At 44.9% G+C, this 13,908-nt stretch overlaps 1 protein-coding gene across 1 annotated transcript in view; it reads right to left on the bottom strand.

Moving 5' to 3' along the window:
• Positions 1-13,908, bottom strand: part of Snx31 (sorting nexin 31) — a 58,777-nt gene that overhangs the window by 26,232 nt on the left and 18,637 nt on the right. Inside the window, exons 5-8 of the mRNA XM_005316295.4 lie at positions 8,968-9,078; positions 6,754-6,844; positions 5,754-5,841; positions 2,347-2,416 (exon numbers count right to left, since the gene is read on the bottom strand). Of these exons, the coding sequence (XP_005316352.2) occupies positions 2,347-2,416; positions 5,754-5,841; positions 6,754-6,844; positions 8,968-9,078 (360 nt within the window). The remainder of the gene's footprint in view (positions 1-2,346; positions 2,417-5,753; positions 5,842-6,753; positions 6,845-8,967; positions 9,079-13,908) is intronic.

Genomic DNA, 13,908 nt, shown 5'->3' with positions numbered 1-13,908 from the left:
TGGCTGCAGCCTGCCTGTGCTGCAGGGACCTTCTGGAACACTTCCCAGCTCCCTTCCCCTTGTACAGCCTGGCCCCAGGAGCTCTGGTGTGAGGTGCACCTCCTCAGCCAAGTAGCTACTTCTGTGTCTCCTGATCAAAAAGCATTTTCCATTGTTCCTCAGTCTGTCAACCCTTCAAGGGAAGAACTGGTGTTTTTCACCTCAGTGCATCTGCCCAGGGTCCTATATACAGCAAACACTCAACAGTTGCTCACCACTTACCAGGACTTTCTTTATGCCTTAGCCTGAACATAAGTCTGTGTGTTATGTCCTGGCTAGGTATGCCTTATCTCCAAAAGGAAAATGAAAAGCTGAATAGATTTTTTTTTTTGCATTTCTGTTTATATTAAAGAGAAGAAAAATAACATTTGTTGACAGTCTACTTTAGCTAGGTTTTCTCATTGACTTTTTCCTAACTATTCTATGGGACAGGAATGATTATCACCATTTTATAGATGAATAAGATGAGGTCCAGCTGACCCAGTCAATAAGTGGCAGGAGTTAGGTTAAACCCTGGTCTGACCACAACACCAAAGCCTTGTACTGTTGCCCAAGATGCTGAATTCTTACAGGGTAGGCAGCTCCCTCCCCAAGGCTTTCTCTTTGTCACTAAATGTCCTCAAAAGTGAACCTGCATACTGTACCAGGTTGGAGCCAGCACGATCATTTTCATGAATTCGATATGATGTCAGAGCCCCTAAGGACAGTGAACACAGGGTACAATGTCCGAGAGGAGGCATAGCTAATTAACAGCAACCACGGCAGGAAGTGTTGGCTGAAGACTTATTCAGCATCGGGATTACCCAAGATTCTCAAGCACTGAGATTTAAGTGTCCTTTAATGTAAGCAGGACAACTGGTTTTGTTTGGCTATCTTTCAAAAGAGATGGCCCTGATGATGGGTTCACAAGTCATCACTCAAATTCATTATGTACAGGACCTCCCTCCCAGATGGTCAGACCATGGGGGAGTCAAGTCCAGACAATCTCTACTTAGTCACATGGGGCCTGAACACTGGCTAATGGGGACTCATACAGAACCTAATTTTAACAGTCAAGCAAAATCACAGAAGTCGTGGTTTTTAAGAGTTTCAATCACACACGCTCTGCAGAAGGTACAATGGTGAGAAATGGAGAGCACATGTGTGTCCAAGGAAGGCCTTGGCTACTCCACTCTGGCTGGGTGAAATCGGTACAGGAGGACTGGGAACGTATGTGCCTGCATGTGGCCTCACAGTGCTGGGGGACGAGGGATCAGCCCACACCCCCCTCAACAAGTCACTGCACTGACAAGAGGCTAGCCCCTTTGAAGGAAGGGGCACACCTTTTTCTAACTTCTTTTACTGTTTCTTTGGTCTTTTCTTTTTTGAGTGCTGGGGATCAAACCCAGAGCCTCACACATGCTAGGCAAGCACCCTGGCCTGGTGTCCGGGACACCTGGGAACAGCCAGCAAAGCAGTAGAGAACTGAGGAGGAGTCCCCAGGGCGCATCAGAGGCAGGATCTGCTACCATTTCACTGCCTGGCAGAACCTTTGCCACACAAGACAGGGGAAGGGAAAGGAGACTGAACTCTAAATTTACTTTTTGCGGGGTTAGGAGGTGAAGGTAAGCAGGACCAACTACATATTTTGCAGGGCTTACAGAGCACAAAAGAAAATGCAGAGGCCCTTGTTCAAAAGTAATTAAGAATTTAAAAATGGCAACAGCAGAGCATCAGACAAGTCCAGGAGGGCCTTCTGAGCACTGGACACAATGTGACTGCATGGGCTATGTGCCCACAAAGCCAGCCCTAGAGCAGGTGTGCCCTCTCCTGGATCAGGGAACAGCAGGTTATGTAGAGTGAGATTTAGGGACCATGTGTGGCCTTACATTTGCAGGGTTTTCCTTTGTAGTCTCATCTAATTAGCCTAGGTGACAGGGTCACCAGCAAATTCACAGAGTGACTATTAAAATAAAGATCGAAATAGTATTTCCCTCTTCTAAACTGCTCTACTTTTTAAATTTTAAAATTGTGATAAATATATGCAAGCATAAGATTTATCACCATTCATAAGTGTTCAGTGACACTGTATATATTCACAATATCGTGTAACCGTTACCACTATCTATACTGAAATTATTTTCACTATCCTCCAACAAAAATTCTATACCTGTAAAATAGTAACTTTCCCTTCTCCTTTCTCCCAGTCCCTAGTCACCTCTATTGTAGTTGACTCTGCCTATTCTAGGTATGGAGATAAAAATCCTTAACTATTACATATTTTTTAATGATTCTAAACAAAGTGGCCTAAATGCACAGGATTCTCACCTGCATGTACAGCAGATCTACGGCTGCTCTGCAGTCCATCAGCACAGAGTCAAGGGCTGGATCCATGTACCTACATAATTTAGGAGCATTACATGAATTCATATGACAGGCTAATGGCACACCTGGGAGGAAGTGCATTTGAAAGCAGTGGCCCCTTCTATCACAAAGCCACCCCCTCTGCCCCCTGCACTTGCCTAGCCTTCACTGTCTCCCTCCAGCCCTTCTGGTTCCATTTTTTTTTTTTTTTTGTAATGCTATGAGTCTTACCTGATGAGCTCTGAGAGTAAAAATGCAAAAAATAAAATAGTAAAGCTTTGGGGAAATGGTCTGCACTCCTGGTCCCACTCAGCCTCACTCTTGGCCACCCAGTCCTGGATTCCCTTTCCCCACCCCTCAACACCTGGCATGGTCACCTGCCCCACCTCTACCACCGTTGCCTACCTGGCCACCCTCACTACTCACTTGAGCTGCTTAGGGAAGCTCCTTCCCAGGCTTTCTGCCTCAGTCTCACGCTCACAGCCCAACACAAGTGGCTGTTGTCTGACAGTCGGAGTTGTAGGAGTTGGGTCATTTATTCTGTTTACTTCTGAGGTCCTTTATGGGGCCACCCCTACCCTCACTTCCATTCCATCTCTTATCATTCCCATACCCAACTCTACATTCCAAGTGAGCTTCTCTGCTCTCCTCCTACCCCGACAGAGCATGCTTCACGGCCCTCCTGCCCTGACTTATGTCCCTTTTTCTGCAAGCCTCCCCAGGGGCCCTGCTCCCCAAGCCTGTGTTAGCAATCCATCTTGTGTGCTTTGTCAGCATCGAGCTTATCCTGGCCACTGCTCTGATCAAGTTTTCTTGACAAGAGATGTCAAGACCCCAATCTCTGTTGAGAGGTGCCCCTCTGGGTCTTGGCAGAATAAGTGGCAAATAGCATTTCTGTCTATCAGATCCAGAATCACCAGAATAGACTGAAATTCAGGGCTGTGTATGCACAGCAGCATGCTAAGAATGGGCGGAAATAGGAAGGGCGTGCCCTTCCTGATCTACTGATCTACAGTCAACCGGAAGGCAGAGGCAAGCAGTGACTGTTCCGGGAAGCACAGTGTGACTAGATTGGCAGGGCTGACAGACTCAGAAAGGGATGAAAATAGAGATTGAGGGTCAACTTCATTTTGGGGGTGGGGAGGAGCAATTGAAGTATTCCTGCTGACATTGCATTTAGCTATTTACCATATCCCAGAGGACCCTGTGGAGCACAGAATAGTGTCTGTCACACAAGAAAGATGGAGGACCCCAAACCCATCCTAAGATGGGGCTCTTGGAGACAGTGGGAGGTACAGAGCAGGTACCATCTGGTCTGGAAGAAACCATATCATCACTGGAAGAAGAGGCCTCACCTACTGGAATCACGCAGCTCTTAGAACTGGCCTCCCTACCTCCACCTGGTAAAACCTCCACTGGAAAGACGGGGAGGCTCTGCCAGGCTCTCCCCAGGAGATCTCTCTGCTGAGGATCTGAAGACCTGATCCTCAGCTCCAGGAACAGAAGCAAACTCCCTTCTTTCCACACTCACAGATGATCTGCTTAGCCCTGCTGCTGGCTTATGATTGGCAGGTATTTTATCTCGCATTTACCATCTAGGATTTATTTTTTAAATGAAGACATAGGCAAAGCCTGATTTCTAATTCAAGCCTCAAGGTTAGGGACAGAATCCTCCTCTCTCCTGTGATCTCAAGTGAAAAAGCTAAGCCCCAAAGACTTTTATGGTTGCTATGATCATCAATATCATCAATATTATGATTAAAAAAATGACCAAAACTTTTGGAGCATATATAATCACTCTACAAGAACCCTAAGAGGGCCAGGTGTGTGAGTTCAAAGCCAGCCTCACAACTTAGCTAGGTGCTAAGCAACTCAGTGAGACCCTGTCTCTAAATAAACTATAAAATAGGGATGGGGGATGGGAGGATTAAATGAACTCCAGATAGGGCAAAGGGAAAAAGGGGAGAGAGGAGAAGGGAGGGGGCACAGGGGTAGGAAAAACAGTGGAATGCGATGGTCATCATTACTCTAAGTGTATGTATGAAGACATGAAGGATGTGACTCTACCTTTTGTACAATCAGAGATATGAAAAACTGTACTCTATATGTGTAATATGAATTGTAATACAACCTGTTGTCATATACAACAAATTAAAATTAAAAAAAAAGAGAGATGGGGAAGGCTCAGAGGTTGAGTGCCCCTGAGTTCATACCCAATACAAAAAAAAAAAAAGAAAGAAAGAAAAAGAAAAAATCCTAGGAAGAAAACACTATTATTCCCATATTACAGATAAAGAAACTGAGGATTAGGGGCTTAAGTAACTTGGCTAAGGTTATGAAGCTGAGAGCTGGGACTTAGGTACAGGAACTCTGATTCAGGAACCACCATGCTCAGCCACTTTGTAGTAAGCAGCTTACAAACAGTTATTCTCTAACTCTTAGATGGACCCAAGTCCTTACCTACTTCTCAGGGTTTTTTGATGATTTCTCAGAATACTTCTGAGCAATTAACTTCTATCCTTGCTGGGGATATCCTAAAATTCAAAACCATAAACTGGAGCTCTAGTAAGGCATCACAAGGTCAAGTTAACTACTATCCCCAGATTGTGAAATGCCTTTCTTTAAGGCTTCTGCACTCAGGTTGCAGAATAATGGGGCTGGGAGAAAGCAAACTTTAGTAGCAAAGGTAATAAATTCTAGAGGCTACAGATGATAAGGTTGCAGGTGTGTAAATGTCCTGTTTCTCATTGTCACTGTCTGTCTGATGTTCTCCAGAGGACCCCTGTCTCTGGGGAACGATAGGATTTTCTGCAGAGGAACACTTGCATTCTATTGATCTAGAAACATGAGTAGCCCTGGTACATACAACCCTGGCATAGCCTTTATGAATGCAAGCTGAATTCTTAAGAGTTCAAATTCACTGCAAATTGGTTGAGTTCACCTTTTGCTTCCAAGGGAATACTACAGTGCAATAAGAGATGAATCAGACTTGCTGGGTAATTATCAACAAATCCTTGCATTAATACAGTCAGGAATCCATTCCAGAGCAAACCCATGACATCTTGCTCCCATCTACTCTGCCCCTACTGCTGTCTCTCAAGGCTTCCTTTCTTGCTTGCCTTTCAGCAGAATGGAGGCCACAGTCCTCATTACAATATCCCCAAGGATTCCCTTGAGACTGGTGAAAGTCATCCTCCACATCTTCTTTAGGACAAATATTGCAGTTCATGTCACCCTCTCTCTTCCTCATGACTTTCCTTTTAATTTCCCCAAGTTCCTGGTCTCTCTCCTATGGTGGGGCTGTGGGCAGGCCATGGTGAGACACTGATATGTTCTGATCCGCAAGGGTTTCTGCCACCATAACAACTTACCACTTTCTGAGTCCAACCTTACAGTTTTCCACCTCAGCATTGCAAAGACAAACGTAAGGGAGTTCAAAGTCTGTCAACTTCTTCACAACTAGAGACAGGGGAAAGAAAGGCAGGCTAGTCAAAACAGCACACAGAGGTGACCCACAGAAGCTTTCAAACGAGAAAGGAAGACATTACTTTTGGGGGGAAAATCACACTAAGAATATTCTCTTGTATGAGGATATAATTTTTTACCTTTCTGAAGTTCATAAAAAAATAAATACTATTTGATCTGCATCAAATCCCAGGTCCTTGGGTAGGATAGTTACACTGTGATACAGATGGAGAAATAGATCCAGAGATGCCCAGGGCCATGGCTGGCCTTAGCTCCTCGGGCCCAGTCTCCCACATCCCTTGGCTTCCATCAAACCACCTCCCACTGCTTCTTGAGAAAACACATAAGCTAAGCTAACTAATACCATTTCATATTTTTAAAAGCCTTGTAATATGAAGAACGAATCAGAATGGAAAGCAATAGCCACGGAAATCAGACTGTTATCTCTCATTAGAACTTTTTTTAAGGAATCTAAAAGTTATCATATCATCCACATTTGATAACAAATATTCCCTAACAAGGAGATGACATACTGTATGAGATGTCCTGAAATCTGGGGTCTAGCACTCACAAGGAGGATGAGGCATGGCCCATGGCCAGAAGCCAGGACAGGCCCAGGGGTGAATGGGAGAGGACATTAGATTGGAATTGGCAGGCACAGAAAAGAACAGGTACCAGAATGACCAAGGTCTTGCTCTTAACAACTTCTGTTTCTCTGGGGCTACTCATCCCAGCTCACTCTGAACAAGAACACAATCTCTTATTCCCCACATTTTTGATCCAGAACTGAGAACAGTGGTCCTAACACCACAACCCCTTCGCTATGACTCTTGAATCTCCTGGGCTGAACCTCTGTTCACACCTACCCTCTCCATCCCCAGGCTGCCCATACATACTCCTTCTTACCAGAAAGCTTGCCCTCCTTGCAAAACTGAATGAGAAAGAGGCCAAAGTAGCCCACAAGTTCCTGACGAAGTCCAAACTTGTGCAACACCACCTTTAACCAGAGACAAGCAAAAGGAAGAACATCAGGGAGCCATCCACACATCCTAAATGCGATGTGAAGGACTGGAGTGACCTATGCAGATAGGTTACAAGTGCTTTTGTGAGACAGTAGACATAGAAATCTTTCTGGAATCTAAAAATGACACATGCTCATTTTAGAAAAGTTAGAGTGAAGAAAATAAAAGCTAGTCCCACCACAGTGCTCAGTGACTGGCTTCTGTCAAGGATGGTTGTCACATATTGGGTGTGGACACCACATGTCCTGCCTCATTTTGGTGCCTATTGTCCCCTGGAGGGCGGCAACCATTCTCTATAAACATCTGTCTTCCGAAATATCTGCCCCTTTAAGACTGGGCTCCCTTTCCTTGAACTCCCAGTCTTTTTTCCTTTTTAATTCCCATTTATGGGGAATCATACAATGGTATGATACATATATACATTGTGTAAGGTTCAAATCGGGGTAAGTAACTCTTTTTTCTCAAACCTTTATATATTTTTTTTCAAGGCAAAAGCATTTGAAATCCTTTCTTCCAGTTGTTTCAGTACACAGTACATTATTATTATTTATACTCACCTTGCCATGCAATAGAGCACCTAATTTTTTCCTCGCATCCAACTGTACGCTGGTACCTAGGCACCTTGGTTTTCACTTGCTGGGTCCCCTCTGCAGCCCTGGAGAATCCGCCTTCTCCGCCCCGCACACTGGGAGGCTCTAAGCTCTGCTCCAATTCTCCAGGTGGCAGTAGGATAAATGCCAGCCTCAAAGGGGTACTTTTACTGTCAGAGGTTTGTAAATTACCTCTTGAGACAGTCTGACTAGGTGCCCGGTGTGGGAGTGTGTTCTTGGCATGGCTGTAATAAATAGCGTGGGAGCGCTCTCACACATGCTGCTCCATGCGCATGCGCTTTCCTCCACCCTTTGTGTATCAGAGGTTGAACTCAGGGTGCTTAACCACTGAGCAATTTCCCCAGAAGTTTTTTAAAAAATACTTTGTTTACACAGTGTCTCTTTAAGTTGCTTAGAGCCTCTCTAAGTTGTTGAAGCTGGCTTTGAACTAGCGATCCTCCTGCCTCTGCCTCCTGAGCTGCTGGGGATGACAGGCATGAGCCACCACTCACGATTCTGCTTCCTTTTTCTCTCACTTTCCTCCCTTACAAAACATCCCAGACTGATGACTGATGAAGGGCTCCCCCATATGCATGGGTGAATATGTGTATGTGGTAGGAAATAGCATCACAGGCTTCTTTTTCCTACAATAAATCTGGCCCATGTCCTTTTGTGATCCACTTAGCAAAAGCCAAAAGAGAAACACAAAAGCTTTCTAGAATTGCTAGGATTTGGATCTGGAATGCTGTGTCCCTCCATCCCCGCCCCACCGCCCCAAGGCCCCTGTACTAAAGGCTTAGGTGGTAGACCTTTAAGAAATGGGACTGGAAGGCCATGGAGACGTGCCTTTAAAGGGGATTGTGAGACCCTGATGTCTGTCTCTCTCCCCACCCACCTCTCCCCTGGCAATGAGGTGAGGGGCGTCTTGCTCTGCCACACACTTCTGCCAGCATATGCTGCCTCACCATAGGCACAGTGCAATTTGGCTGACCAATTATGGACTGGAACCTCCAAAACTGTGAGCCTGGTTGTCCTATATTGGGTGTGGACACGTGTCTTGTCTCATGTCAGGGAGGAGGGACCTTCAAGAAATCCCCTGTCACCCTCCACCAGGACCTGTTACCACCATCCTAAGTATGGCCTGTTCCAGACTCAGCTGGCACCACCCCTCTGTCTGTTCCCAACCCTGGTGCAGCCCACAAAAAATCATTTAGCATATTTCCAGGTCATATCCTAGCTAAGTTCCAAAGAGGAGACAGCAGCCTTAGGAATTCCCTCAGAGCTCTTAGGAAAATTGACACCCACAGAGCGGCCCTGAAGGATTGGCTAATACTGAGTTTCCTTGGTCAGTCTTCCAGGAAATCACAGCAACTCCTGTAGGTAAGTCATCCACAGCATAAAAGACCAGGCAGAAAACTTCTGGAAGTTAATCATGTACCAGTCCCCTGCTTTTAAAGTAGAATTATCCCTAGATTCCGCTCTGGAGCTGGAGTTTAAACAAAACTTACCTCTAGGATTCTTTCAGCCATATCTGATGTTAGAATTTCCACTTTAATACTCCTTCCATTGGGCAGAAATATATCCAGAGCAGCTTTCTCCGTAGCAACATCAAACGTGTTCTATAAGTGACAGGAAAACAGAGTCAGCCTCCACACTCCCTGCAGGAGGGAGTGACCAGGGGCAGCTTTACCTGCTGCTCTTTAGGCAGACAGTTCCAATGAGAGAGAGCCCACTGAAGAGATTTTTGGTGGGAGTTCTTCTGGGGGACAAAATGAGGGTGATAAGGGGTGTGGAAAGGGGCCAAGACAGAGCAATAACACAAAGCTTGAAAATTTTTCAACAACAGAGCATCCATTCTGGAAGATAATTTTTTAAAAAACAAAATCATCCTTAGTGATCTCAGAGTTAACTCTCACCATTTTTAATATTAAGCATCCCTAAAAGTCTGTATCTCATATTTTTTTTCTGACATTAGCGTGTGTGGCCTTTCCTCATAGCAGCTAATTCTCTAGTTCTTGGATGCCAAACGAGTGTCCAACAACTTAATTCAGTTCTAATATGACTTAGCAGGTAAATGAGCAGATCCCACAAAGTAAAGGTTCAGTTCTACAAAACTGCCCTGCTTCAGACCAGCTGCAAATGGGGCGTTAAGTCTACTCACATTTCTTCCCAGGTGACTACAAATTCAGGATCCTATGACTCCCTCTCAGCCTTTATAATTTTCTAGAATGACTCAAGGATTTCAGGAAAACAGTCTACCATTACCAGCTCATTTTAAAGAATACAACTCAGGAACAGCCAAACAAGACATGCAGAGCACAAGAGTCGTGGTACTTCCAGGCCGCCCCTGGGTGAGCCAGACTCCCAGCACCTTCAGGTCTTTACTAGTCTGAAGCTCTCCAAACCCCACCGTTTATAGGGTTCATAGAGGTTCCATCACTCATGCCATGTGACTGTGTGCAAACCTGGGCAAGTAACTCCCCTACTCCATACCGCATCCCTTCAGCCCTAAAATAAGAATAATTTAGTGCCCATCTTAGAGGGTTGTGGTGAGGATTCATGGAGGCAATGCAGAAACAATCTGGAACATCCCTTATCACAAACATTCATGGTGGCTTCATTGTTTCAATGCAGTAGGAAGTTACATACCTTTGATTTGATTTAGTATTCATAGGTAAGAAATAAAGGGAGTCGAGAAAGCTTTAGGAAGTGTTTTCAACACTCCTGCGCAATGAGGTACTGAGATTGCTGATTCATTATCTTAAACCGTCTCTGAAGTCCATCCACGTGTCTTCAGCTCCAGCACTTTAGACCCATCTCTCACCTCCCCTGGCCTCGACTTCTGCACCAGCCTCCTTAGCAGGTCTGCTTCTTTCATTCTTCTTCCCACAAAGCAGTCCCAACCAGCAGCCCGAGAAATCTTTAAAAAGGCAAACCCCAAAATGTCTCTTTCTTGCTCAAAATCTCCCAACGTCCTCACATTGCTCATGGGACACCCAACTCTTCACCACCGGTCAGGAGGAGACAGGTTGGTCGGCTATTCCTTCTCACCGCCTTTATTCCTTCTCTCCAGAACATCACCCAGAGGAGTTCTCTTTCATTAGAGGGAAGATTGGGGTTCACTCCTTCACCTGGGCTCTAACCTTACCATGCCACAGAACAGGGGCTCAGAGAATGCAGTCTACACAGAGGAAAGCAGCCCCTGGGGTAGGAAGCAAGAAGAGGGAGCCGACCAAATTTCAAATTTCCATGATTTTTCAATCAGATGAATACATTTCCTTTTTTTGATTTGTATCCCTATTTAACGGTAGTTTAAAAAGGACTGATGAAAATGGAAGCCATTGAGCTCTACCTTATCTATTAAGTATTTGTTGGTTGAATGTTCTTGACTTTTCAATACTTCATTTGCTTAAAGTGAGGGAGATATAAAAGGACCAGGGGCAAGATGGCAAGTGAAGCAGTCAGGGGCAGGGTCAGAACAGAGGAGCATGGAGAGGGTCTTCTGATGAGGTCAACTGACAGAAGTGCTTGTGGACGCAAGCTGGGGACCCAATCAGACAGACACTTCTGTTCTCATGCTCCTAAGCAGGAGAACCAATAGAAAACCTAAAATAGACATATGGACACAGGGGTGGAGGGCACCAATCAATAACAGTGAAGAGAGCATGGTCAGGGGAGGAGATAAGGAAAGAAGGAAACTCCAGAGACCATAGAAAGTACAGGCCAAAACTCCCCACTGGACTCCCAGCTCCAAGGCCCCCTTTCTTTGGAGAAGTCTGTTACTGTCACTTTTCAAAAAAAACCTGCTGCTTGCTTGCTATCTCTATGTCCTGCTCTTCAATTCTTTGCTGAGCAAAGACAATGAATCCAGCATCCCTAGATGGTAACAAAAACTTGATTAGATTGTAAACTCCTTCAGAGTAGGATCGTGTGGACAGAGTACTTGTGCTAATATCAATAGACACTTGAATCTTGGTGCCATATTCTCAAAATAATCCAAATGAGAGATAAAAAGAAGTAGAATCGTGGCACCTAAACTGGAACATCTGAAAATGAATTGTTTCTGTGCATAACCTCCTTCTCTAGCCCAACAGAATGTGCTTACCCTACAGGTATTTGAGAAAAGAACACCAAGGTTAAGTCTCTCCAATGTTCTCTTTCGACACCATCACACTGGTGTTGATTGGCAGAACCTCTTCTCAGTGGATAACTGCTACATTGAGGGATGTGATGGGTTAAAGGGGCACCCAGATCTTTGCCTTGGTCAGATGAGTAAATTGGTGGACAAGTGCCCTTCCCTTTCCTTCCCCCTGCTCCCTAGCACATCCCAGGGTGGCTTCACCCAGTGGCATCTGACTCACATTCTATTCCTTCTCCAATTTCCCCAAGACTCCAGCCACACTTACCTCCTTCCTATCCCTCCTTAACCTCACCTCCCATAAGTCACAGAGAAAACACCAAGATGTGAACTTAATCTCCTTCTGCTCATAGTCACAGTCCAAGCTTGGACTCCATCTGTAGCTTCACCTATTCTTTGCCTGTGTCTCACGTTCAGTTTTAGAGATGGCCTTCCTCTGCCTGACTCCAGGTGGTGTTAATCCTCCTTCCTCAAGGACTTGGGGCTACTGACTACCCAGGCCCTCCTGCCCACTCCCCTCCTCTCCTGGTTCCTTGCCTACCAGGCAAAGTCTCATTCTAAACAACAGAAAGACAAAAGCTCTTGGTGGATCATTTCCAAGAGAGAATCTGACCCGTTTGACCCTGGAGAAAATTCTGATTTTAGCACTTCAGAAGCATCAAAAGAGTTAGTCATACATTTAAGCACAAATATCTATATATCTATATCTATATCTATATCTATATCTATATCTATATCTATCTATATATCTATATCTATATCTATATCTATATCTATATCTATATCTATATCTATATCTATATCTATATCTATATCTATATCTATCTATCATCTATCTATCTATCTATCTATCTATCTATCTATCTATCTATCTAATCTCTAAGTCTTTTAATGGTTCTGTTTAACTTGAAGAAAAATCAGGTTGTTCAAGAGAAAAAAAATATTGCTTGGTTCCGAAGGAAAAGTATTTTGAAAACACCAACTAAGGATTTAATTTATTAAAATTGTGACATAACAAAGTTAGGGAGAGGGTAGGTATAGAAGAGGAGATAGAAGAAAGCTGAAGTCCCCATCCCCATAACACTCTGTGGAAAATGTTGAAAAATTGAATACAAGACAGTCTGAGATCAGCAGGCACATTAAAACAAAGTCTAAAGACTTTAGTTTTAGTTTTGCCTTTTCAAAAGTTCCTTATCTCTAAAGTGATCACAAAAATCCAGAATTTAGTGAGTCGGGAAGGGGGGTTTAGACACACAAGACAAAGGGGATCATGTGGGGGCAGGGTTGGGTAGGTACCTCCACTCTAGAAATATCTCCTAACACGAAAGGAGCCGAGGCTCTGGACCCAGGCTCCATGAATGTGGACCCCAGTCTTCCACTCTCCAAAGGTGGGTTCTCAACCTCAAGTAATACTACCTCCTTCAACCGGTCATGAGAAACAGCATGAAGCACTGGGCCAAACCAGTGAAAGGCCCCTTAGGGGTAAAATGCCTTTAATTTTTGCATCTAAGCTTTGACCATCCCTGATGGCAGCCTTCCTGAGAAGGATTCTTAGAATGTCATGTCCATACACACTTTTAATATAGTGTGCCCTTGTCCAGAGGCAGGAAGATGCTCTCGTATTTTCTGAGCCTTGAAGGGCCAGGCCTGGATTGTGTGATTATTTGTCAATAACCACCAGGAAACTACTGGCTACTGCACTTAGCAGATGAAGGGAAAATATCCAGGTGGGGAAACTCATCCCTACTTCATGGCAGATCCACAAATCACTGCTCATTCTGAGCCTCCCAGCCCCACAGCCCCCCAGCCTCCCAGCCTCCCAGCCTCGTAGGAGTTATCCTGCCATAAGCTCCACTGGCTATTTCTCTCCTGTGTTGACTAACTCTATGCACTGCCATGGATCCTTCTGGTTCTGGAGGGCACTCAGGGGCAGGGTCTGCAGGCAGCAGGGAAGTGGGAGTAGGTTCACCTGCCATATGATGTGACCACTGCTTCCCTTTCACCCGTATTGTCCTGCTTCTCCCCACACCTCCAGACACTATGTTCATTGTTTCCTTCCTCCAAGGGAAAAAAATTTAAAAGTCAGAGTGTATGTGATCTTCCTGCCCACCCTGGAAACCTTCAAAGAGCAGCTAAATGTCACTTCCTTTAGAACATCACCCCAGCCATGGTCTCACCATGTCTTCCAGACACACTCATCTTGTGGTAATGCCTCCTGGCTGTCTTTTCACCAGGTCACACTTGGAAGATGACAGTATTTGCACAGCACACTGGGGTAAGTAGGCGTGCACTGCTGGGGGTAGCAGAGTCC

Source organism: Ictidomys tridecemlineatus, chromosome 7, assembly GCF_052094955.1.
Source record: "Ictidomys tridecemlineatus isolate mIctTri1 chromosome 7, mIctTri1.hap1, whole genome shotgun sequence".
Taxonomy (NCBI): domain Eukaryota; kingdom Metazoa; phylum Chordata; class Mammalia; order Rodentia; family Sciuridae; genus Ictidomys; species Ictidomys tridecemlineatus.
Note: the sequence above shows the minus strand (reverse complement) of the source record. Positions and strands in the feature narration are given on the sequence as shown.